A 26,710-nucleotide genomic window follows, 5' to 3' on the forward strand; every position below is an offset into this window, starting at 1 on the left:
TATTATAAGGAAGGGTTAATCTCCATGGCCACTTAAGCTTACATGTAAATGATATTGCAAAATGATTTGCAAAGGGACTTTTTTTTTTTTTTTTTTAAATTTTTGTTGTTGTAGTTGCTACAGATGTTTCTCCTTTTTTACCCCATTGGCACCCCCCTCCCCAACCCCCCCGCCCCGTCCCTAGCTTTGTTGTCCATGTCCATTGGTTATGCATACATGCATATAAGTTCTGTGGTTTATCTCTTCCCACCCCCCACCCCCTCTTCTGAGGGATGTCATTCTGTGCCCTACTTGCATGATTCTGGGTCTACCGTATTCCTCAGACTTATGTTCATTATATTCCGTATATTCGTGAGATCATGTGGTATTTGTCTTTTTCTGCTTGGCTTATTTCACTTAGGATAATACTTTTCAGGTCCCTCCATGTCGTCTCAAAGGATAAGAGATCTTTCTTACAGCTGCATAGTAGTACTCCATTGTGTATGTGTACCACTGCTTTTTTATCCATTTGTCTACTGATGGACACTTGGGCTGTTTCCAGATCTTAGCTATTGTAAATAGTGCTGCTATGAACATGGGGGTACATATATTCTTCCTGATTGGTGTTTCAGGCTTCTTAGGGTATATTCCTAGAAGCAGGATCACTGGGTCAAATGGAAGTTCAATTTTTAATTTTTTGAGGTAGCACCATATTGTTTTCCATAGTGGCTGCACCAGTCTGCATTCCCACCAGCAGTGTATTAGAGTGCCCTTTTCTCCACACCCTCGCCAACACTTGTTGTTTAATGATTTGTTGATGGTGGCCATTATGACAGGTGTGAGGTGATACCTCATTGTTGTTTTAATTTGTATCTCTCTGATGATTAGTGACGTTGAGCATTTCTTCATATGTCTTTTGGCCATTTGTATGTCCTGTTTGGAGAGGTGTCTATTCAGCTCCTCTGCCCATTTTTAATTGGGTTCTTTGTCTTCCTTTTGTTGAGTTGTTTGAGCACTCTATATATATTGGAAATTAACCCCTTATCTGATATATCATTGGCGATGATGTTCTCCCATACAGTGGGTTGCCTTTTCATTTTGATGATTGTTTCTTTTGGTGTGCAGAAGCTTTTTAGTTTGATGTAGTCCCATGTGTTCATTTTTTCCTTTGTTTCTGTTGCCTTAGGTGATGTATCCGTATGATGTCCAAAATTTTGTTGCCTGCATTTTCTTCTAGAATTTTTATGGATTCATGGATCACATTTAAGTCTTTTATCCATTTTGAGTTTATTTTTGTGTATGATGTAAGTTGATGGTCTCGTTTCATTTTTTTTAGCATGTAGCTGTCCAATTTTTCCAACACCATTTATTAAAGAGGCTGTCCTTACTCCACTGTCCATGCTCTTGTCACCTTTGTCAAATATTAATTGAGCATATTGCCTTGGGTCCATTTCTGGGTTCTCAGTTCTGTTCCACTGGTCTATATGCCTGTTCTTGTGCAAGTACCAGGCTGTTTTGATTACAGTCGCTTTGTAGTATAACCTCATATCTGGGATTGTGATCCCACCTACTTTGTCCTTCTTTTTGAAAATTCCTGTGGCTATTTGGGGACTTTTTTGGTTCCATATGAACTTTTGAAGTATTTGTTCTAGTTCTGTGAAATATGTCGTTGGTATTTTGATGGGGATTGCAGTGAATCTATAGATTGCTTTGGGTAGTGTGGACATTTTAATGATGTTAATTCTTCCAATCCATGAATAAGGTATGTTCTTCCACTTTTTTATATCTTCCTCTATTTCTTTTTTCAATGTCCTGTAGTTTTCTGCAAATAGATCCTTTACTTCTTTGGTTAAGTTTATTGCTAGGTATCTTAATTTTTTTGCCGTGATGGTAAATGGGATCATTTTTTCAGTTTCTCTTTCTGTGAGTTCATCATTGTATATGAATGCCATCGATTTCTTGACGTTAATTTTGTATCCTGCTACTTTGCCAAATTCATTTATTAGTAAGTCTAGTAGATTTTTGATGGAGTCTTTAGGGTTTTCTATGTATAATATCATGTCATCTGCAAATAATGACAGTTTCACTTCCTCCTTTCCAATTTGGATCCCTTTTATTTTTTCCTCATGTCTGATTGCTGTGGCTAAGACTTCCAGTACAATGTTAAATAAGAGTGGTGAAAGGGGACATGCCTGTCTTGTTCCTGTTTTTTGTTTTTTTGTTTTGTTTTTTATCCTCACCTGAGGACATTTTTCTATTTTTTATTCAGGTAGAGTGGGAGGGGGAGAGAGGAAGAGAGAGAGAAACATCGATGTGAAAGGGACACATCGAGTGGCCGCCACCCGCACGACCAACCAGGGCCGGGGACAAACTGCAACCTTTAGCGGGAGGTACATGCCTTTAGCGGGAACCGAACCCGGGTCTCTCGGGACCGCAGGCCGACGCTCTAACCGCTGAACCAAACCGGCCAGGGCTTGTTCCTGTTCTTAATAGAAATGTTTTTAGTTTCTGCTCATTGAGTATGATGTTGGCTATAGGTCTTTCATATATGGCCTTTAATATGTTGAGATATGATCCCTCTATTCCCACATTGCTAAGCATTTTTATCATAAATGGATGCTGGATTTTGTCGAATGCTTTTTCAGGGTCTATTGATATGATCATGTGGTTTTTATTCATTTTGTTTATGTGGTGTATCACATTTATTGATTTGCGAATATTGTACCAGCCTTGCATCCCTGGAATGAAAATTATTCATGGTGAATAATTTTTTTGATTTATTGCTGGATCCGATTTGCTAGTATTTTGTTCAGGATTTTGGCGTCTATGTTCATCAGGGATATTGACCTGTAGTTTTCTTTCTTTGTAGTGTCTTTTTCTGGTTTTGGAATTAGAATTATGCTGGCCTCATAGAACGAGTTTGGAAGTCTTCCTTCTTCTTGAATTTTTTGAAATAGTTTGAGGAGAATGGGTGTTAGTTCTTCTTTGAATGTTCGGTAAAACTCCCCTTGAAGCCATCTGGGCCTGGGCTTTTGTTTGCTGGGAGTGTCTTGATTACCTCTTCAATTTCCTTAGTTGTTGGTCTGTTCAAGTTTTCTATCTCTTCCCAGTCCAGTTTTGGGAGACTGTGTGTTTCTAGAAATTTGTCCATTTCGCTTAGATTGTCGAATTTGTTACCATATAGTTGTTCCTAGTAGCTGTTAACGATCTTTTGTATTTCTGTGGTGTCGGTTGTTACTTCTCCTCATTCATTTCTGATTTTGTGTATTTGGGTTCTCTCTCTTTGTTTCTTGGTGAGTGTAGCTAAGGGTCCATCAATCTTGTTTATCTTTGCGAAAACCAACCAACTCTTTGTTTCATTGATCCTTTCAATTGTTTTGTTTTTTTTGGTCTCTATGTCACTTATTTCTGCTCTGATCTTTACTATTTCCTTCCTTCTACTTGCTCTGGGGTTTTCTTTTTGTTTGCTTTCTAATTCTTTAAGTTGTGAGGTTAGAGAGTCAATTAGAACTTTTTCTTGTTTCTTGAGGTAGGCCTGTAGTGCTATGGACTTCCCTCTCAGAACTGCTTTTGCTGCATCCCATAGATTTTGTGTTGTTGTGTGTTCATTTTCATTGGTTTCCAGGAAGTTTTTAATTTCTTCCTTGATTTCCTCGGTAACCCATTCATTGTTTAATAACATGCTATTTAGCCTCCATGTGTTCAAATGTCTTTGCATGTTCTTGTTGCAATTGATTTCTAGTTTCATGCCATTGTGATCTGAGAAGATGCTTCTTGAACTTGTAGAGACTTAGTTTGTGTCCTAACATGTGGTCTCTCTTTGAGAATGTCCCATGTACACTTGAGAAGAATGTGAATTCTGTAGTTTTGGTGTGTAATTCTCTGTAGATATCTATTAAATCCATTTGGTCTAGTGCTTCATTTAGAGTCTCTGTTTCCCTGCTAATTTTTTGTCTAGAGTATCTATCCAGTGGTGTCAACGGGGTGTTGAAGTCCCCTGCTATGATTGTATTGCTGTCAATTTCTCCTTGGAAGTCCTCCAGAAGATTTTTAGTATATTTTGGTGCTCTTATATTGGGTGCATATATGTTTATCAAGGTTATATCTTCCTGTTGGATAGATCCTTTCAGTATTATGTCGTGGCTTTCTTTGTCTCTAGTTATGGCCTTCATTTTGAAATCTGTTTTATCAGATATGAGTATTGCTACCCCAGCTTTTTTGCTTTCCATTTGCTTAGAAAATTTTTTTCCATCCCTTCACTTTCAACCTATGTGAGTCTTTTATTGTGAGGTGGGTCACTTGCAAACAACATATAGATGAGTCATGCTTTCTTATCCAATCAGCTACTCTGTGTCTTTTTATCTGAGCATTCAGTTAATTTAAGGTGATTATTGATACGTACTTGTTTATTGCCAGTTTTGTTTAGTGTGGTTATGTTTTTCTTCCTATTTCTTCTACTAATTACAGTAGTCCTTTTAACATTTCTTGCAGTGCTGGTTTGGTGGTAATGTATTCCCTTAGCCTTTTTTTGTCTGGGAAGCTCTTTATTTGACCTTCTATTTTGAATGATAGCCTTGCTGGGTAGAGTAGTCTTGGATTCAGATCCTTGTTTTTTATGACCTTGATTACTTCATGCATTCCCTTCTGGCCTGTAGTGTTTCTTGTGAGAAGTCAGCTGAGAGCCTTATGAGTTTCCTTTGTAGGTAACCAGTTGCTTATTTCTTGCTGCTTTTAGGATTCTCTCTTTGTCTTTAATTTTTGGCATTTTAATTACTATGTGTCTTGGTGTGGGCCTGTTTGGGTTCTTCTTACTTGGAGCTCTCTGCGCTTCTTGAACTTGAATGCCTTCTTCCTTCACCAAATTAGGGACGTTTTCTGTCACTATTTATTTGAATATATTCTCTAACCCTTGCTCAATTTCTTCTTCTTCGGGGACTCCTATGATGCGAATATTATTCCGTTTCCAGTTGTGCCACAGTTCTCTTAAGCTGTCTTTCTGTTTTTTAATTGTTTTTTCCTTTTGGTTATCTGATTGGTTGATTTTTTTTCTACCCTGTCTTCCAATTCACTGATCTAGTCCTCAGCTCCTCTACTCTGCTTTTTAGACCTTCCAATGTGTTTTTCATTTCTGATATGTTATTTTTTATCTCTTCTTGGTGGTTTTTAATTTTCAATTGGTTTATATTCAGCACCTCTATGTCCTTACTCATGCTGTTGAGCTTCCTCAAGATCATGGCTCTGAATTCTAGCTCTGTTAACCTAACTGCTCCACATTGATCTCATCTTCGGTGGAGGTCTCTTATTCTTTCGTTTGGATTCTGTTTCTATGTCTCACCGTTTTGGCTATCACAGTGGGCTTTGGAGCCTGTCAAGTTTTCCCTGTAGGTGTTGGTGTTCTGCTGTTTGTGGCTCCCTCTCCTGGGTTTATATGAGCGAGGGAGGACCCACGTTAAACACCACTGTCAAGTCTTACTTACCTAGTTAAAGTTGCTAGCCCAGGAAGGTACTATTATCCTCTATCTTTTTGCCTGGAGGCTAGCAGTCGAGGTTACTTGATGAGTTTTGAGTTGTCAGTTGATTGAAAATCTTCCTCAGGTTCTCAGCATAAGGGGATTTCTTGAGGGTGGGGCAGATACTGGTTGTTAATGAGTCTCAATTAGCACTTCAGTGGCCCACTGAGTGGGGTTGGATCTCCGAGGGAGGGTCTGCTGCCTCTCCCCAGAGCCCTGGGAAGGAGCAATATGGCCACCGTCCTTCGTGGCAGCAACTCAGGAAAAGCTCTGAGTGCCCTCTAAATCCCGAGTGTCCTCACACACTTCCAGTCCAGTCTGCCCTCCCTCTGCCAGAGCCCAAGGTGAGTGGCTGTGGCTTTTTTAGCCTTTGTCCCGGCTCTGCGCTGTGGAGCCGCTTGGGAGTAGAACCCGAGGGCGCTGCTCCCAGCTAAGGCCGCTGCTGTCTGTGGGCTCCCAGCCCCTGTTTTGTGCCTACGCAAGCCTACCAGGATCAAGTCAGTGTCCCTGGTTATATGGTCCTTGCAAGCTGCTTTTCTGTTGCTTTTTCCCATCGATTTGTCTGTGTTATAGTTGTAATTCCAGTTTGATCCTGGGAGATGGTCTGTGTAGCTTCTGTTCACTCTGCCGCCATTTGGAATCCTCCAAAGGGACTTATTTTTGTGTCATAATGAATTTTCCATGTGTTCCCATTTAAAAAATGGTATTGTGATGTATCCAGTGTGTATAACCTGATCCTTTCACTCAGCAATTTATCATAAATGTCTTCCTATGTCATTATTTATTTATCTACATGATTTTAAATGGCTGTATTATATTCTAATATGAGTAAGCTGTAATTTAGCCTATTCCCAGTTGTTGAGCACTTATTTGATTGATTGATTGATTGCTGTTTCAAAAAACATTTTGAAGACTCATACTAGTAGCTATAGTTTTCATAGGGACATGATATTTTCCTTAGAGAAAGTTCCCATAAGTGGAATTACCTAGTCAAAGAGCATGCAGAATCTTTTTTTTTTTTTCTTGGTACGTGCCCCTATTGGGAACTGAACCCTGGACTCTCTGGTCCGCAGGCCGACGCTCCAACCGCTGAGCCAAACTGGCCAGGGCATGAGTTCTTTATATTAAGACTTAACACTTCTTTCACATGTTGCAAATATTTGTTTCTAGTTTGTTTGCCTTTTATTTTTATTCATGTGGTTATTTAATGTGTAGAGATTTACATTATTATGGAGCCAGTTTTTTCTTTGCCTCAAATATATATATATATATATATATATATATATATATATATTTTAAATATGTTTTTATTGATTTTTTTTAGAGAGAGGAAGGGAGAGACAGAAACATTGATGTGAGAGAGAAACATCCATTGGCCACCACACATACACTCACCTACCCACCCACTGAGGATTGAGTCTAAAATCCAGGCATGTGCCCTGACTGGGAGCTGAACCTGGACCTCTCAGCCCTTGGGAAGATGCTTAATCCACTGAACCACACAGGCTGGGCCATTATTATATATTTGATTTTTATTTATCCTGGGTGTGTTTCTGAATTTTTAAAATACTGTTTCTTAGTCTAGCATTGTTTTTCTGGAATAATTTCAGGATGATTTTGATTCTTTCAATTTTATAATGTGAGCATATCTATTCACTAGTTCATTTGAAATTTATTGAATATTTACTGTATGCCATGCACTCTACTGTAGTACCATAGGAAGAAAAAAAAATTATTGCTCCTTTGGAACCTGAGATCCATGGGCCAGGTGGTCGCGCACAAAATTGTGAACTTATTTGTCCTGAGTATTAAAAAGGAGAGGTGTATGATTTTGTTAGATTATATTAAAGAGTATTTTCTGCCCAGCCGGTGTGGCTCAGTGGATTGAGCGTCTGTCCCATGGGCTGAGAGGTCCCGAATGGATTCCAAGCCAGGGCACATGCCTGGGTTATGGGCTCGATCCCCAGTGGGGAGCATGCAGGAGGCAGCTGATTGATGTTTCTCTCTCACATCAGTGTTTCTGTCTCTTTCTCTCTCTAAAAACTCAAAACATTTAAAAAAAAATAAAGAGTATTTTAGGCTAGAGAGCGAGAAAGAGGGGTCAGGCAGGGCTTCCCTGATGAAGTAGTTACTGAGCCAAGAGCTGAGAGAAGGGTAGACGGAATCAGGCAAATGATTCGGAGGAAACAACCTGCACGATAGCCCTGTGGCAGGGGTGAGCCCAGTTGTTTCCAAGGAACTGAAAGGGAACCACTATAGCTAGAGTGTGGAGACTGGGAAGAGCATTGTACAAGATGAGACTGGAGAGGTAAGGGTATGAGAAGCCAAGGGAAGAGTTTCAAAAAGGAAGGAGAGGAAGGTAAGCAGTATTGAACAGATGTTGAGAAGTCAAGTATATTGAAATCTAAAAAAAATACCCTTTGGATTAGGAACATGAAGTTGACTTTATTTAGCTCTTTTGGTGGATGGTGGGAGGAGAAGCCAGATGGTGACCAGGCAGAGGTGAGGCAATAGATAGTGAGTTATAGAAGTGTGGCTGGAGGGAAATGTGAGAGCTATTTTTTGTTTTAATGGTAGAGTCTTTAACATGTTTTAAAATGATGGCAGGTATCCTTTTTAGGGATAGAGGTTAAATATACAAGAGAAACATAAAGAAAGGATAATCAATAGTGAATTGCATAGTAATACAGGATGGCTAGGAGGGACAGCTCCTTTATTTAATGGAAAAATAAAAGAAATGGATAAGGTATGTGATTGATATTGGAGAGATGAGTAAGTTCTGATCTGATTACTTCTTTTATATCCGTGGGATAGGAGGTGAGGTAAGTCTGCTGAAAGTAAAAATTTGAATAAATAGGGGCTTTAAGGAGATTGGATGTGTTGGATAAGTAATTGCGGAGAGTGAGAGATGTACCCCTGCATTACTCTCCCAAATTTTATTTATTGTTTATTTATTTAAAAGCCAGTTATTATTGAATATTTACTTAACACTTAAATTCATATATTGGTTACAGTAGCTTTTTAGTTGGTTTCTTGGTGTTTTCTAGGTAGGTAGTTTTTAATTTGAAATGCATCATTGTACAAATAATGAAAATCCTAATAATTATTAGACATTTTCTTGTTCTTACTGTATTGCACTAGCTAGAATCTTCAAAACAATGTTAAAGAATGTGAGTGCTAGTGGACATTTATTTACTTATTCTTTATGTTAATGAGAATACTACTAGTATTACATTAAGTATTATAATAACAATGTTTTATAGAACTTAATTACGTTAATGATGTATTCCTATATTCCTCTTTTACTGGATATCTTTGTGAGAAATGGATTTCTAATTTTATCAAAATCTTTCTTGACATCTGTCAAGGTTATACATATATTTTTTTGACTAATTAATGAATTAGGCTTTCTGAAAAATTTTTTTTAATGTTTCACTTCAAGTGTACCTTGGAGTTGTTCTTTCTTGTCCCCCTTTTTGAAGAGGGTGTTGAAATGTTAGTTTGTTTTTTATCTCTGTGTGAAAAGTATAGCCTACCAGAGAAGTGTGGTAAACAACAAGGTGTTTACAGTGAACTGTGAACAAGGCTCAAACTGTGGGAGAGGAGGGAAGGGTTGCTGATACATAGCACTAGAGGAGGGCAGGGAGGAGATGCTCTTCCCATGGGAAGTCTTTCATACCCCAGAAAGAAGACAGTATCTTCAATGATTTGAAGGTCTACCAGGTAAGGTAAGATCTTTGTGTAGACCCCCATCTACATGCTGGAAACCTTCTTTTTGAAGTAAAACATCAAAAGCAAATTATTCTTTTTCAAAGCCCAAAAGATCATTTATTGGGTTGTTTTTCAATCACTAGGTTTAATTCAACTTATACTCTATTGTAACTTCTTACCCTACCTCAGGTAGTCATTTCATTTAGCATTTATTAAATGCTTATTATAAAAAAGTATTTAGATAACTGATATAAAGAGGACTTACTGAGTAGATTATATCTTAATTATGGAGAAAATGTCCTATGAACTTGATAGACAATTTTGAAGGCTTTTGAGAAATATTTGACAAAGGCATCAGTGTAATGCAATATATATCAATAGTTGGCATTAGGTAGTACTTTGAAGGGTAATGGGAACAATATATTATCTACCTAGAAAAGATACTGTACCACTGTTAACTTTTGTGGTTTTTGCTACTGAATCTTTCATGTGATATAAGATTTAATTCTATATTATCAGTATAAGTGGCATTTGTTGTTTTGTTTTTTTCACTTTATTTTTTAACTTACCTTTCTTTTTTTTTTTTTATTATCCTCACCCGAGGACATTTTTCCATTTTTTGTTCAGGTAGAGTAGGAGGGGGAGAGAGGAACAGAAAGAGAGAGAAACATCGACGTGAAGGTACACATCGAGTGGCTGCCACCCTCACGACCGACCAGAGCCGGGGACAAACTGCAACCGAGGCACATGCCCCTAGCGGGAACCGAACCCGGGTCTCTCAGGACCGCAGGCCAACGCTCCAACCGCTGAGCCAAACCGGCCAGGGCTAACTTACCTTTCTTGTTGAATGTATTACAGAGGTGTCCCCCCTTATTCCCCCATTGACCCCCTCCTCCCAATCCCGTCCCCCTCCTGCCTCTCTCACACTGTAGTCTGTGTCCATTGGTTATGCATATATGCATAGAAGTTCTTTGGTTTGTCTCTTCCCGCCCTTCCTCCCCCCTTCCCTTTGAGGTTCATCAGTCTGACAACCAATTTGTACTTCTTCATTTCTTCATTTTTTTTTCACCTATCCCCCTAGTGCCCTCCCCTCTGGCGAGCAACAAAATGTTCTCTGTACCTATGAATCTATTTCTGTTCTGCTTGTCCATTTTGTTTGTAGATAAAATTGTTGTTAAATATGTATTAATTGCCATAATATTGTTCATATTTTTTGTCTTCTCCTTCAAGAAGACCCTTCAACATTTCATATAATACTGGTTTGGTGGTGATGAACTCTACCTTCCTTTTGTCTGGGAAACTCTTGATATGTCCATTGACTCTAAATGATAGCTTTGCAGGATAGAGTAATCTTGGTTGTAGATCATTACTTTTCATCAGTTTGAGTATCTCTTGCCACTCCTTTCTGGCCTGCAAAGTCTCTTTTGAGAAATCGGCTGACAGTCTTATGGGAGCTCCATTGTATGTAACTAACTGCTTTTCTCCTGCTGCTTTTAAGATTCTCTTTTTGTCTTTAACCTTTGGCATTTTGATGATGATGATGTCTTGGTGTGGACCTCTTTGGGTTCATCTTGTTTGGGACTCTCTGTGCTTCCTGGACTTTTATGTCTGTTTCCTTCACTAAGTTAGGGAAGTTTTCTGTCATTATTTTTTCAAATAGGTTTTTAATTTCTTGTTCTCTCTTCTCCTGGCACCCCCATGATGTGAATGTTGGCACACTTAAAGTTGTCTCAGAGGCTCCTTACACTACCCTCATTTTTTTTTTTTCTGTTCTGATGGGGGTGTTTTTTGCTTTTTTACATTCCAATTTGGTGGTTTGCTTCTTAGCTTCACCTACTGTACTATTGACTCCCTGTAAATTATTATGTATTTCAGTTAGTGCATGTTTCATTTCCAACTGGTCCTTTTTTATGTTGTTGATGTTCTAAGTTCCTTGGAGTTCTCCTTACATTCCTTGAAGTTCTCACTAAGTTCCTTATAACCAGTGCATCTGACTGATTGCTTATCTCCATTTTATTTAATTCCTTTCCTGGGGTTTTGTTTTTTTCTCTCATTTGGGACATGTTTCTTTGTCTCCTCATTTTGGCTGCTTCCCTGTGTTTATTTCTATGTATTAGGTAGAGTTGTTATGTCTCCTAGACTTGGTAGGGTAGCCTGTAATTGTAGGTGTCCTGTAGGGTCCAGTGGCACAGCCTCCCTGATCACTCCACCTGGGCCCTCGAGGTGCACCCCTTGTGTGGACTGTATACTCTTCTGTTGTAATTGGGTCTTGATTGCTGTTGGCACATCAAAGGGTGGGATTTACTCAGCCTGATGAGCTGCAAGGACTGGCTGTCATCCCTGACCACTGACCTTTGACTACCTTGAAGGATTAGCTGTGCAGGGGCCCAACACACAGAACAAGACTTGCTTCAACAGGCCTCTAGTACCCACTGAGTCCACTCATTGAGTGTGTCACTTGTGGAGGTGGTTGGGCTGGTGATGTTTCAATGTGGTCTGAAGCTGTCCACTGGGTGTGCTGGTTCTGGGGCAAGGTCAGCCACTGCCTGTGTTCTACCCCATGCCACCCAGCATAAGGTACAAAGTGATCTGCCGATGGCTGCTTCTTGTGCTGGGCTTAGAGGTGCCCAGGAAAAGCCAAGCTGTGAACCAAGGCTGGCTGCTTCTGGTGCCAGGCCTGGGACCACTTAACAAGAGGTATGGGGTTGCTGTGGCTACATGCTGCTTTTTTGAGAGATTTTAGGAAAATCTGAAGCAGGATCCAAGACAGGCCAAACCTGTAAAGCCATTGGAAACAGCTTGGGTGGGCCCAAAAGTGGAGTGGGGCAGGGCCTCAGGGAATCACCAGTGTGGGGCAAACAATGTGAGCCAGGTTGCTGAAGTCTCAGGTGTGTCAGCCATCTGCTGCCCTGGGGAAGGGCTCACCAAAGAATCAATGGCCTCTGACAGCAGGTCTGTCCAGGAGAAGGCTGCCCTTCCAGCTCTTGTCCCAGTGCTAAACAACTCAGTTCTTCCCCATATGTCTCTGGTGCCTTTCAAGCTGCTTTCCCCACGCTGGAGCCTGGAGGGTGTGAGTACAAGTAAGTCCGTGCTTGGGCCCTTTGTGGTTCTCAACCTTCCTAATGCTGTGACCCTTTAACACAGTTTCTCACGTTGTGGTGACCCCCAACCATAAAATTATTTTTGTTGCTACTTTATAACTGTAATTTTGCTACTGTTATGTCTTAGGTGACCCCTGTGAAAGGGTCGTTCGACCCCCAAAGGGGTTGCTACCCACAGGTTGAGAACTGCGAACCTGCCTGTGGCTCCAGCAGCCTCAGCCTCCTTCAGTGTCAGTTCCCGCTGGTTTTTACGGCCAGAAGTTATGGGGACTTCTCTTTCTGTACTGGAACCATGAGCTGGGCGCCTGGTGTGGGACGGGGACCCCTCACTCCTCAGGGAGGACCTTCCCAGCCGATGTGTCTCTCCTGATTTTTATCTGTCATGTGTGTGTGGGACGAGCCTGTTTGTGCCTTCGCCCCTCCTACCAGTCTCAATGTGGCTTCTTCTTTAATTTCGTAGTTGTAGGATTTCCATTCAGCTCCATGTTAGGCGGTTCTGAATGATGGTGGTTCTGGAGTTTAGTTGTAATTTTGATGTGGTTATGGGAGAAGGCCAGTGCATCATTTACCTACCTGCCATCTTGCCCGGAAGTCACAAGTGGCATTTATTACTACCTGGCTTATTTTGCTGTTGCTGCTGCTTTTCTTTTCTTTTTCCCTCTCTCTTATTTTAGTTACATGCTTCAGCTGGGGTGAGCATACTTTCTCACTGAACTTGTAGTTATGGTTTCTACTTGATCTTTCTTTAAAATTTTATATAGAGCCTTAGGGCAATTCCTAGTTCTGAAGACTCAAACTGTCAGTACACAATTTCACAGTGTTAATGAGCATTTCTCCAATTTCTATCATAGTTGAGATATTAATTAAATAAAAAAGATGAATAAGGTTTTTTCCCCCCTAAAAGAAGCCTTTTAGTTTAATATTAGATTGGTATGTTGTATGCTTAAAATTTAGGCAAATTTTGCCCTGGCTGGTTTGGCTCAGGGTTGGAGTGTCGGCCTGCTGTCCAGAGAGACCCGGGTTCAGTTCCCGCTGAGGGCACGTACCTCGGTTGCAGTTTGTCCCCGGCCCTGGTTGGGTCGTGCAGGAGGCAGCCACTCGATGTGTCCCTTTCACGTCGATGTTTCTCTTTCTCTCTCTCCCTCCCACTCTATCTGAACAAAAAATGAAAAAGTGTCCTTGGGTGAGGATTAAAAACAAAAAAAAAATTAGGCAAATTTTAAGGTTACTTGTTCTTCATTAACTGTTAAATTTATCAGTGAAAGTAAATTAGTTTTGGCACTTCGTTTTCCTCTCAGAACAAGTGTAACATGAATATGGATAGTTTTCCGAACTCTAATTGTTGCCAAAAGAAGGGAAGGCATTTTTAAAACAGAAAGTTAAAATGTATTTTGGACTAGGTTAAGAAAGTCAAAGCAGAGTATATGAAAGTGAGAACTATACATTTCCCTTGGCCATTAAGTCTGTTCTCCACACATCCCTACTCTTTCCTCCTGGTTTCTAGTGCCAGCTTTGTCACCAAGCAGATGCATGGGCATGAGCAGATTGCTTATCTTTTTGTGCCTCTGTTTCATCAACCTTTCACTTAGAAAAATATTTATTCTCCTGATTTCTTATAGACCTTCTGCAAGGTTTAAATGAAGTAGGTAGTATATGTGGAGTGCTTCAAAAACTGTATGTAGCCCTGGCTAATTTGGCTCAGCGTTTGGAGCGTCGGCTTGTGGACCAGAGAGTCTGGGTTCGGTTCCCGCTAAGGGCACGTACCCCGGTTGCAGTTTGTCCCAGGCCCCGGTTGGGGTCGTGTGGGTGGCAGCCACTCAGTGTGTCTCTCTCACATACATGTTTCTCTCTCTCTCTTTCTCTCTTTCTCCCTCCTTCCCTATCTCAAGATAAAAATGCAAAAATGTCCTCGTGTGAGGATAAAAAACAAAACTGTATGTAAGTGTAACATAGAAGATGGCAATAACTGTTTTTTCTTTTGCTTTTTTTCCAAATCTCTTGATCTGTCTCTAGATTCCAGCACCAAATGGGAATGGACCTTCTCATTTAGATCTCTCTTACCCTTCATAAGCCTTAGCCCTTTTTCCTTCCTTTTACTCAGTCAGGTAGCTTCCCCTCTGCCTTGGCTTGTTGATTAACTATTTTCTTTGTTCCCTTTTCCTTCTATCTCTGGGTAGTCCTTCTGCTGATATGGATATTCATCTATTCATTTGCCAAACTATCAGCTTCTTGTTGAAAACCTTTTAATACTTCCTCTTGCTTGTTGTGATAATGACCCAAGTAAGGTCTTTTGAAGAATAGTTAAAGGCATAGAGAGATTAAATAGGTTTAGGTTAGGAAACCAACCTAATTTGTAATTTTTTCTTTTTATCCTCACCCGAGGACATTTTTCCATTTTTTGTTCAGATAGAGTGGGAGGGAGAGAGAGGAAGAGAGAGATAGAGAAAAACATTGACGTGAAAGTGACACATCAAGTGGCTGCCTTCTGTACAACCCAACCAGGGCCGGGGACAAACTGCAACCGAGGTACGTGCCCTTAGTGGGAACCGAACGCGGGTCTCTCTGGACCGCAGGCCGATGCTCTGACCGCTGAGCCAAATTGGCCAGGGCTGTAATTTTTTATTTTTATTTATTTGTTTATTCATTTATTTTTTATCCTCGCTCGAGGACATTTTTTTTTTTGCACTTATTTTCAGATAGAGCGGGGGGGGAGGGGGAGAGAAGGAGGAAGAGAGAGAGAGAAACGTAGACGTGAAAGAGACACATTGACTGGTTGCTACCCATATGATCCCAACTGGGGCCGGGGACAAACTGCAACTGAGGTATGTACGTGCCCATAGCGGGAACCGAACCCAGGTCTCTCTGGTCCGCGAGCAGACTCTCTAACCGCTGAGCCAAAGCAGCCAGGGCTAATTTGTAATTTTTTTTAAAAAATAGATTTTTAGAGAGAGAGGAAGGGAGAGGGAGAGAGAGATAGAAACATTGATGAGAGAGAACATCGATAGGCTACCTTCTGCATGTACCCCAACTAGGGATTTGGCCTACAACCTAGGCATGTGCCCTGACGGGGAATTGAACTGACAACCTCTTGGTACATGGGTCATTTCTCAACTACTGAGCCACACGGGCTGGGCTAATTTGTAATTTTTAAAATAACTACTATTTTACATAAATCTATTACCTCCTAATTATGGTTCATGATGACTGACACCTTATTGGCACTGGTTTATATTTAGTTGTAACAGTGTTCTTATTATATAAGTGCTTTAAATTGATTAGCTTCAAGTACAAGTACTCAGGTAATATAGAAGCATGAGAGACCTGGCTTTATCACTTGAAAGTTGCAAAATTAGGGCAAGTTCTTTTACTTCTTTTGCTTCACTTTTCCTCATCCATCAAAGTAGTTTATGAACACCTCAGCAGCTTTTTGGTTAGGATTAAATGAATTACTGTTCATGAAAACACTTAAGATAGTGTTTGGCACACAGTAGGTATTTTAACAAGTGTTAGTTTTCTTTCCCTGTCATTGTGGGATTAAAATAGATGACTGTTGACTTACATATGTTGTTTTCTACATCTTTTTTTTCCAGAACTATTCCATGGCAGTATATCTTGTAAAACAGTTGTCCTCAACAGTTCTTCTTCAGAGGTTACGATCAAAGGGAATAAGAAATCCGGATCATTCTAGAGCTTTAAGTACGTATGATAAATTTAAATATTTGTGTAGCTGAATTGTTTTGGTAAAGGTTAGAGTAGTATGTTCTCAACTCAAGAAATTTTAGGGTTTGTTTGTTTTTTAGAGCTTATCAGAGGATTAAAAACACTGAATACCTGGTTTTGTGAGTTAAAGCAAGACTTGAGTAATTTAATATCTTTGTCATGACATTTTTTTTTTTGTATTTTACTGATATTAAAATTAACTTTGTAAAGTCAGTACATGAACATGAAAGAATGTTTTTCTAAAACATCATAAAATAAATGTTTAAGAAATTATAGATGGGAAGGAAATATTTGCATATGTTTCATGAGAATTATTTCATATTTAAAGTTTATCTAGGAATACTATACAGGGATATATAGTGATTACATCCCTACATTAACAAAGTAAAAAGAGTCAGTGGGGTGGTAGAAATACTAATGAAGTAGGTTCTGCTGTTAATCAATTATGCGGCCTTGGGCAAATCACTGTACTCCTGTGAGTCTCATATTCCTCATCTATAACAAGAGGTTTGCACCACATGCTTTCTAAAACCCCTCCAAAGTCTGGCTCATAGGTATGACAAACTAGCTGGTTCATTTTGTCATACTGAATTTGATATACAGTAAGGTCTGTAAATTGACTGGTCTGGCCTCAGTTTTTGAGGGTTACGGCCAGAGTTTGTAGCTTTTCCAAAGAGGTGAACTAAGATCTTCCTTTATTATCTTCTTTGTGAGAGAGAGAGTTTTCATGGATGAATTTGGAAATGGGGCTGCATGCTTAAGGAGCAAAACTTTTCCAGACAGGAATTAGATAATTAACTCTTTAAGGATTCTTGATGTGAATTGATTAATGAGGCCTACTGTCAGATTTGTGGTTAGGAACACTCTGGTGGAAAAAAGTAAAATAGTAAGGCCAACTTTCCTCTCATTTTCCTTTGTGGGATAGCTTTTATCTTTTTTGTAACTTGTTTCTATTCCAGATTAAAAGATCCCATTCTCTCTGAATGTCATTATACCCACAATAGTTCATTGAAGGATTTTTCTGTATTAAAGGGACTTTCTAAAAAGACAAATAATCCTGAGTGAAGAGGAGCACACTTTTGGCTAATACCTCGGTGAGCTCTTTGACAGGCAGTGGAGAAATGGAATGACAGCAATGGCGTGGGGTCTGAGGGTGTGGAAGCACCATTTGGCAGGGACAAGGACATAGTGGGGGAGCCTGAAAGAAGAGAAGGATCAGACATCTGTTCTGAAAGAGAGTACAAGAGAAAAAAATGTTTTCACACTCTTGGTGAAGTTCATTCCTTGGTCATTCTACTGAGAATTGTTTTTTTGTTGTTAATCCTCATCAGAGGATAAATTATCCATTGATTTTTTTTTTTTCCCTAAGAGAGTGGATTGGAGGGAGGGAGTAGGGAGAGAGAAAAAGAGAAACATCAGTGTGAGAGAATCATGGATTGATTTCCTTCCACATGTGCCACGTACTGGGACTGGGGATTGAACCTGTAACCCAGGTACCTGCCCTTGACCGGGTATTGAACCCATGACCCTTGGGTGCATGGGCTGGTGCTCTAACCACTGAGCAACACTGGTCAGGGCTACTGAAAATCTTTGTATTTGCCACATAATACTAGAATCTCATCTAGTCTGAAAGCATTCTGGAATTAGGTGAGCCAGTGTAGAAAAGTAATACCAAGAAATAAGGCAGATGAAGCTGTTATATTTAATGATGATGATGATGATGATGATGATAAGGCAAGCTGTCATTGCTCAGGCTCTTAACACTTTTCCACTAGTAGCTGTAGCATCATCTGGATGGAGGGAGAATGGGAAGGTGAGCTTAGAATTACTTTATTTTCTGGAAGTAACCACTGTTAGCCCCACTATGAAGCAGCAAAAGCTGCTTAATTCAAAGGGTATTTATTTCATTTCATCTCTGATACAGTGCTGGAGGTGAAGGATACTTGCAAATTGGATAGGATTTTTGTGGCAGTTGATATCTTACTGGCCTGGGGAACCAAAAAACATTCATTTGGATCCCACCAATAAGACATTTATTCTAAGTAACTGAAGAACAGATTGGTTTGCCTTTTATGCTGTCTGTAAAGAAATAACTTTCCGCCCTGGCCGGTTTAGCTCAGCGGTTGGAACTTTGGCCTATGGACCAGAGAGTCCTGGGTTTGGTTCCTACTATGGGCATATACCAAAAAAAAAGAAAAGAAAGAAAGAAAGAACTTTCCTAACTAATTTAAAAGATTATGTAAAACAACTTGACCAAAGAAAATGTTGGCAGGTTTGTCAGACATTTTTGAAGAATCAAATTACCTATAAATTTGAGTCACTCTTAATCTTATCAATAAATTCTACTGGCAGTTTTAATAGTCAAATTAGGCACTATTATGTTCTTGAAGAAATAAAGTTGAAGATATTTAGACTTTTCCATTCTTGATTTTTTTTTTTTTTTTTTTTCCTATCCTCACCCGAGGACATTTTTTCATTTTTTGTTCAGGTAGAGTGGGAGGGAGAGAGAGGATCAGAGAGAGAGAGAAACATCGATGTGAAAGGAACACATCGAGTGGCTGCCACCCGCACGACATTCCAGGGCCGGGGACAAACTGCAACCGAGGTACGTGCCCTTAGCGGGAACCGAACCCGGGTCTCTCAGGACTGCAGGCCGACGCTCTAACCGCTGAGCCAAACCGGCCAGGGCCATTCTTGATTTTTTTGATATTAGTAGATTTTTGTATTGTGGTTTCCACTTTTGTGTAGATTTGTCTCTTGCAACTATCACAAAAACAACCTTTTACTAATTCTTGATCAAGTTCCTGTTTCCTCTCCCACTTCCTTTCAGCAGCCACTTTAAAAACCTTGGCCAGTTTGACTCAAACACTATTTTTTCTCTCCCTCTCTCAGCACACTGCCAGTGCAAGAAAATTGGGGCTGCAAGACATGAATTCTCTAAGCTGCCTATTTCTTTCTTAATCTTAGTGCCACCGTAACTAGTTTTCAATGAATCTGCACCTGTATCCAACCTTACTGTATTTTCTTCAATCTCAGGAGGAAATGCCCCTTTTCCAGGTCAAAGTTGATCTTTCATTCATTTATTATTCTCATTCAAGAAAGTATATTAAGAGTCTACTATGTTTCAGGCACTGGAGAATGTAGCATTAAATAAGATACACACAGCCTCTGCATCTCCGGAAGTTTTCAGTGTGGTGGGAAAGACAGAATGAAATGACTGCACAAGTCATTAATGAATAAATAGTTGTGACATGTGCCCTAAAGAAGAATGACGGAATTCTAGAGGTAACAACAGGAGAACATAGTCCTTTGTGGTGTTGTGATATTTAATACAAGATTATAAAGAGGAGGAGGAATTAAGCCCCAAGATGGAAGGGGGATAGGCCAAGACACAAAGCCAGTGGAGCAGGAGTCGAGAGAACAGAGGAGGAGAGTGGCCAGAGAGATAGCCATGTGGTGAAGTCATATATATAAGTGGTAGAAAGACAGATGATAGAAAACCCTTAAAGGACTTTTTTTTATCCTCACCTGAGGACATTTTTGCATTTATCTTCAGATAGAGCAGGAGAGAGAGAGGGAGGAAGAGAGAAACATTGACATGAGAGAAACACATTGAGTGATTGCCACCCACACGACCCCAACCAGGGCCGGGGACAAACTACAACCGAAGTACGTGCCCTTAGCGGAAACCGAACCCGGGACTCTGTTCCGTGGGCAGACGCTTTAACCGCTGAGCCAAACTGGCCAGGGCAACCCTTAAAGGATTTTTAAGCAGAATGACATGATCAGACTTGGGCAATAGAAAGAATACTTTGATGACTGAATTAAACAGGACTGAGCCTGATACAGTGAGGCCAGTTAAGAACCTATTGTACAAATAAGAGATGATGGTTTCTTGAACTAAGGTAATGATGATGGAAGTAGAAAAAAGTTGACAGTTTGAGAAGTGTTGAGTGTAGAAATGGTGGATTACATGTGGGAAGTGAAGAAAAGAGAGGTCATGAAGGAGTTCTAGACTTCGTAAGTACCAGGTTACATTGGTAGTGCCATTTACTAAAATGGAAAACAGTGTTGTTGAAATGATCAAGTTGCCTGGAAAAGGTCAGAGTGCATTCTTAGCCTTTGTTATTTGAGATGTCCATGAGACATCCAGAAGGAGATGCTCAGAAATAATATTGAGAGACCTGGCTCCCTCATTTAACTGCTCTCTGTCCTGTATATTTTCTTCAGTTCCTCCCTCTCTATAGGCTCTATCTGTCAACCTTTCCTGTCAAGTTCTTTTTATCCTTTAAAAAATACAAAACCGCCCTGGCCAGTTTGGCTCAGCGGTTAGAGCGTCGGCCTGCGGTCCGGAGAGACCCGGGTTCGGTTCCCGCTAAGGGCACGTACTTCGGTTGCAGTTTGTCCCCGGCCCTGGTTGGTCGTGTGGGTGGCAGCCACTCGATGTGTCCCTTCACATCGATGTTTCTCTCTCTCTCTCTCCCTTCCTCTCTCTCCCTCCCACTCTATCTGTACAAAAAATGGAAAAATATCCTCGGGTGAGGATAAAAAAAAATACAAAACCACCCTGGCTGGTGTGGTACAGTGGTTAGAGCATCAGCCTGCACAACCAAAGGTCATGGGTTCAATTCCTGGTCAAGGGCATGTACCTGGGTTGCGGGTTCAATCCCCAGCCCTGGTCAGGGAGCCTGCAGGAGGCAACCAATCGATGCTTCTCTCTCACATAAATACCCCCCACCACACTCTCTATAAAAATCAATGGGAAAAAATATCCTCAGGTAAGGATTAACCAAAAATATAAGTAATACAAAAACAAGTTATTTTCGCCTAGCTAGTTTTGCTCAGCGATTAGAGTGTCGGCCTGCGGTCCAGAGAGACCCGGGTTTGGTTCCCGCTAAGGGCGCATACCTCAGTTGCAGTGTGTCCCTGGCCCTGGTTGGTCATGCAGGTGGAAGCCACTCAACGTGTCCCTTTCACATCGATGTTTCTCTCTCTCTTCCTCCCACTCTATCTGAACAAAAAATGGAAAAATGTCCTTGGGTGAGGATTTAAAAAAACAAAAAGTTATCTTCTAGGTAGAGCTCTGTATTCCTTCTATGGTTCTCATCCTAGTTTCCTCAGTGAGTAGTCTGTAGTTGCTCTGTCTACCTCCTCATTGCAACCCCTTGTGATCTTTTTAAATCCGAACCCAAAGATATGTTTATTGATTTTAGAGAAAGGGGAAGGGAAGGAGGGAGGTGGGGGAGAGCGAGAGAGAAACTTCGATCGGTTCCCTCCCGCATGCACCCCAATCAGGAATCAAACCTGAAACCCAGGTATGTGCTCTGACCGGGAGTTAGACCCACAACATTTCAGTGTACTGGACAATGCTTCAACCAACTGAGTCACAATGGCCAGGGTAACCCATTGTGATCTTTCAATTCCCATCCTTCCACTGAAATTGCTCTTGTAGATATCACAAACCACCAATCTAGTTGCTAAATTTAAAGTTTATCGCTTCAGTTTTTATCTTGGATATTATTTCTGTGTTTTATACCAACCACTTTCTACTTGCTCTTCTCTGACTATTATTTCTCAATACTTGGCCTTCATTGGATTATCTTAAGGGACATATGCTAAATGTTTGTTTTCCCTGGGGTTTCATCCGTGGTCAACTTTTTGTACTTACTTTCCACAGAGATAATCACATCCACTCTTGTGGTTTAAAGTAGCACCAACTCCCAAATATATATCTTCACCCCAGACCTTCCACTAAATTTCAAATATAGATATGTATATCTAACTGCCTTCACCAAAACATTATACTGGTTCCTCAATTTAAAACTGAACTCACCTAGTCCTGTCAAACTTACACCCTAAATATTTCTCAAATCTGTCTTTTCTCTCTGCCTACCATCACTGTTCTTGTTTAAGCTCTCATATCCTGCTTTTATTTTTAAAACCTTTTCTTAAATAACATATATTTTTCCTTTCTTGGCTCCTCTTCATATCTCTTCTGGTATTAAGGTAAGTGATCAATACAGATCTAATCTTACCATTCCCTTGCAATTCATGTCTTCTTAACACCAATGGAATAAACACTCAACTTTGTTAGCATGACATGTGCAGCTTTCCATGGTGTAGCACTTGCTTATTGCTTTCCAGTGTCATCTGTGTTAACACTTCTTCTCATACTTTTATATTTCAAAAATACTGAATTCTTTTCTTTTCAGTGCTTTGTGAGTAGTGTTCTCTATGCCTCAAAACTTCCCTGTTGCCTCTTTTGTCTAATTTCAGTTATCCCTCCAGGTTTCACTTTTCCACAAAGTATCTCAGAAACCCCCAGGGTAGATGAGTTGATTTTTTTCAGCTGGCTCTCTGAACATACTTCCATCAGCATCTTTAATCCCTACCAGACTGTGAGTTCCTTTGGGCAGGAATTTAATCTTATTTTTCTTTGAATTCCTCGTGCTTAGCACAGTGCCCAGCACGTAGTAGATCCTCAGATTTTTGTTGAAGTAAACTGTGAAAAGAGATCTAGAGTAACAACCAAGTCTCTGTACCTCTGTTTCCTTGCCTATAAAATGAAGTATTGGATTTGATATGTTCATATTGTTTCTAGCCTTAAACTTCTAAAAGGCTGTATATAAAGTAATCTAATGTTTGGAAAGGATAGAAATTATTTTTAGAAAACAAACCTAGAACAGCATTGCCTAATAGAACAATCTGTGTTGCCGGAAATGTTCTACATTTGTACTGTCCCATATGGTAGCCACCAGCAACATGTGGCTGGCTATTGAGCACTTGAAATATGGCTAGTGAAACTGAGGAACTGAATTTTATTTTATTTTATTTAATTTTTAAATCCTCACTTGAGGATACTTTCCCATTTATCTTCAGATAGAGTTGGGGGGCAGGGAGGGGACATTGATGCGAGAGAGACACATCAATTAGTTGCCTCCCCCATGACACCAACCAGGGCCAGGTACCAAATCGAAACCGAGATGCATGCCCTTAACCAGATTAGAACCTGTGAGCTGGGCTGACACTCTTAACTGCTGAGGCAAACAGCTGAATTTTATTTTTATTTAATTTAAATTTAAATATAGCCACATGTGACTAGTAGCTAACTCTCATAGCTTATAACAATAGGAATTTTTAAAAGATTAATTTTAAATGTGTCTAGCTATAACTTTAGGTCATATAATAAAATACTGTTACCACTGTAATTCACAATGATACAAGAAAAATTTAACTTCACTTCCAGAGGACTTCTCATGTTTTGGTTGATGCAACAGGATGAATATTACGCCTTTTTATTTTTTATTCCCTTGCCCACAAAGAATAAGTACTTACTTTATTTTTCCTCCATACTTTGCTGTGATTAAATTTAACATAGTAATTTTTCCCTTTCTTTCAGTTATGTTTATTGAAGTATAGTTTACAAGCAGTAAAAATTACCTTTTTAAGTGTACAGTTTGATGAATTTGATAGACGTATGCAATCATGAACCACTGTCACAATCAAAATACAGAACATTCTTCACCCCAGAAAATTCTCCTGTGGCTCTTTGCAGTCCATCTCATTCCTTTACCTCTAGTTACCATAACCATTGATGTGATTTCTGTCTCTGTAGTATTATCTTTTACAGGGGGCCAGATATTTGAAATGCTATAGCATGTACCCTTTTGTGCCTGGCTTATTTCACTTAGTATAATGCTTTTGAAGTTCATCCATGTAGTTTATTCCTCTTTATTACTGAGTAGTATTCATTCCATTTTTGCACCCGTAATTTATTCATACATTTATCAGTTGATTTACATTTAGATTGTTTCCAGTTTTGCGCTGTCATGAATAAAGCTGCTAAAACATTTATATTTTGAATATGGACATCAGTTTGGTAGACATACGTTTTCATTTCTCGTGAGTAAATATTTAGGACTGGGATTTCTGAGTCACTTGATAAGTATATGGAAAACAGATTAGCAGTATCTTATAAAGTCTATATACTATTTTTACATTCCCACCAATGATGTATGAGATTTTTAGTTGTTCCCCATCCTCACTAGCACTTTGTATCATCAGACTGCTTTGATTTTAACCATTCTGATCAGTGTGTAGTGCTCTCTCATTGGAATTTTAATTTGCATTTTCCTAATGATTAATGATAAATATCTGTTTATATGCTTATTTGCCATTCTTCTAGCTTCTTTGATGAAATGTCTGTTCACATCTTTTCTCCATTTTATTTTATAGTTTGTGCTTTTTAAGTTAATATTTATATATGATGCAAGGTAAGATTCATTTCTCGCCATGTAGATAGCAGTTATTTCAACATTTGTTGAAAAGACTATCTTTTTCTCCACTTAATTAGCTTGGTACCTTTGTCAAAAACCAATTGACCATAGATGTATGAATCTATTTCTGGATTCTGTTATTTTCCATTGACCTATATATCTGTCCTTATGCCAGTACCATAGTCTTGATTACTGTAGCTTGATATTAAGTCTTGGAATTAGGTAGTCTTCCAGCTTTGGTGTGTGTGTGTGTGTGTTTTTTTTTTTATTCCAGAATTGTTTTGATTAAGTCAAACAATTCTAAGTCCAGTATATAAAAGATAATACATAGTGACCAAATAGAGCTTATTTCGGGAATATTAGGTTGATACAACATGCTAAAATAAATCAGTATAATTTACCTTCTCAACAAACTAAAAAAAAGAAAAAGATTATATGATCATCTCCATCCAGGAAAGGTATTTGGTCAAATTCAATATCCACTCATGATAAAAATCTCAGCAGAATAGAAAGACAAGGGAACTGCCTCTGTGTAATAAACAGTATTTATAAAAAGCCTTTAGCTATATCATAGTTAGTGGTGAAAAACTTGAATGCTTACCCCTAAGATTGGAAACAAAGCAAGAATATCTGATCTTAATACCTCTGTTTAGCATTACCCTCGAGATTCTAGCTAGCACAATAAGGCAAGAAAAAAGAAGCATGCAGATTAGAAATGAATAAATACGTATTTTATTTGAAGATGAAGAAAAAAATCTTTGTAGGAAAAAATTCTAAATAATCAACAAACAAACTACTACAACTAATATGTGAATTTAGCAAGGTTTCAGAGTACATGGTCGATTTGTAAAAATAAGTTGTATTTCTACTAGCAGTAAACAATTGGAAATTGAAATTCAAAAAATAAGAATTTACTGTAACATCCAAAAATATGAAATACTTAGGGATACGTTGCAGAAATATGTGTACGATTTGTATGCTGAACACCACAAAACATTGCTGAAATTAAAAGAAGACCTGAATAGTTCTGGCCAGTGTGACTTGGTTAGGAGTCATCCCATGCACTGAAAGGTTGCTGGTTCGATTCCTGGTCAGGTCATATACCTAGGTTGCAGGCTTGATTCCCCAAGAGGCATGCAGGAGACAGTCGCTTGATGTTTCACTCTCAATTATGTTTCTCTCTCTTTTTCCCTCTCCTTTCCACTCTCTCTAAAAATCAGTAAAATAAAGTAAGACCTGAATCATATATAGATGTACCATGTTAGTGGATCAGAACACTCATTGTTATTGTTATTGTTATTGGAGAGATGAAAGTTTTCCAAAATGATCTGTAGGTTAAATTTAATTCAATCACAATCTTAGTAAGATCTTTAAAAATATCTTTACATGAAAGGATTGGCTCAGATTGAGTCTATAATGGCAAAGGTAAAAGACCAAGCTTTTTTAAAAAAAAAAAAAAGAAAGAAATTGACAAGTTGGTTCTAAAATAATTTCAGAAAATTATCCCACCTCTGAGAGAAAGTGAACATAAAAATCACATTTTGTTTTAAGTAACAATACCTAATATTTATTTAATATAATGTTATTTTACAGCACTTTATGTGTTAAGTCATTTAATACTTAAAACAGTGTTAGGAGGGACTATTATTATTCACGTTTACAAGATGATGAAACAGGTAGAGAGAGAGTAAATGACTTTACAAAGGCTTGAATTCTAACCTAGGTGAGTTTTAGATCCTGGCTTTATACCACTACCTCAGGCTGCCTCTCCTATTTCAGTTTCTTTTCAGATTACTAAACTGAACCTTGTTTTGTATAAAGCTGGTATTATGATCTATGGTATTTCTTCATTAAGTGGACATTTAAGTAGACAAAACCCAAAGTCAGTTACTGTTGCCATTGCTGTGTGTATGGTGGGTGCTGGAGGAATGTTTTGTGAAGGCATACAGAATGGTAGGTAATCACATTAGAATTCTATTTGCATGTTTATTTTGTGGTAATTATTTGTTACCTTAAAAAAATATACTATTTGTTAAATGTATTTTTATAAAAAGGAGTTAACTGATAATTGGGTCTATAATAGGAAAGGCATACTTTTTTTAATCTGTGTATGATATTAATATAAGTGATATGACAGCTATATTTTCCAAACTAAAACCTAGGGGTTTTAAGCCTTTTCAGCTGTGGGCAACCTATGAGTTATATAGATTTAAGAATTTGGAATTTCCAGACCATGAAATGACTTTTCAGTCTGGCATCAGAATCACATCTGCAGCTTTTTAAAGACTGTCCATTGGTGTCTCTCTTACCCATTTTGCTTCAATGGGAAAGTATGTCAGAAAGCTCTATAGGTAGTTCTGATGTACATCTTAGTTGAGGTTCACTGATTTATGTAGTCAATTGAATAGAATAT

The 26,710-nt window shown here is 39.1% G+C and overlaps 1 protein-coding gene across 13 annotated transcripts in view; it reads left to right on the top strand.

Moving 5' to 3' along the window:
• PIAS1 (protein inhibitor of activated STAT 1) overlaps positions 1-26,710 on the top strand; it is a 149,082-nt gene that overhangs the window by 93,377 nt on the left and 28,995 nt on the right. For all 13 annotated transcript variants that reach the window (XM_036245440.1, XM_036245422.1, XM_036245448.1 and 10 more), the window contains exon 7: positions 15,892-15,997. In XM_036245440.1, the coding sequence (XP_036101333.1) occupies positions 15,892-15,997 (106 nt within the window). The remainder of the gene's footprint in view (positions 1-15,891; positions 15,998-26,710) is intronic.

Source organism: Molossus molossus, unplaced genomic scaffold, assembly GCF_014108415.1.
Source record: "Molossus molossus isolate mMolMol1 unplaced genomic scaffold, mMolMol1.p scaffold_m16_p_1, whole genome shotgun sequence".
Taxonomy (NCBI): Eukaryota; Metazoa; Chordata; class Mammalia; order Chiroptera; family Molossidae; genus Molossus; species Molossus molossus.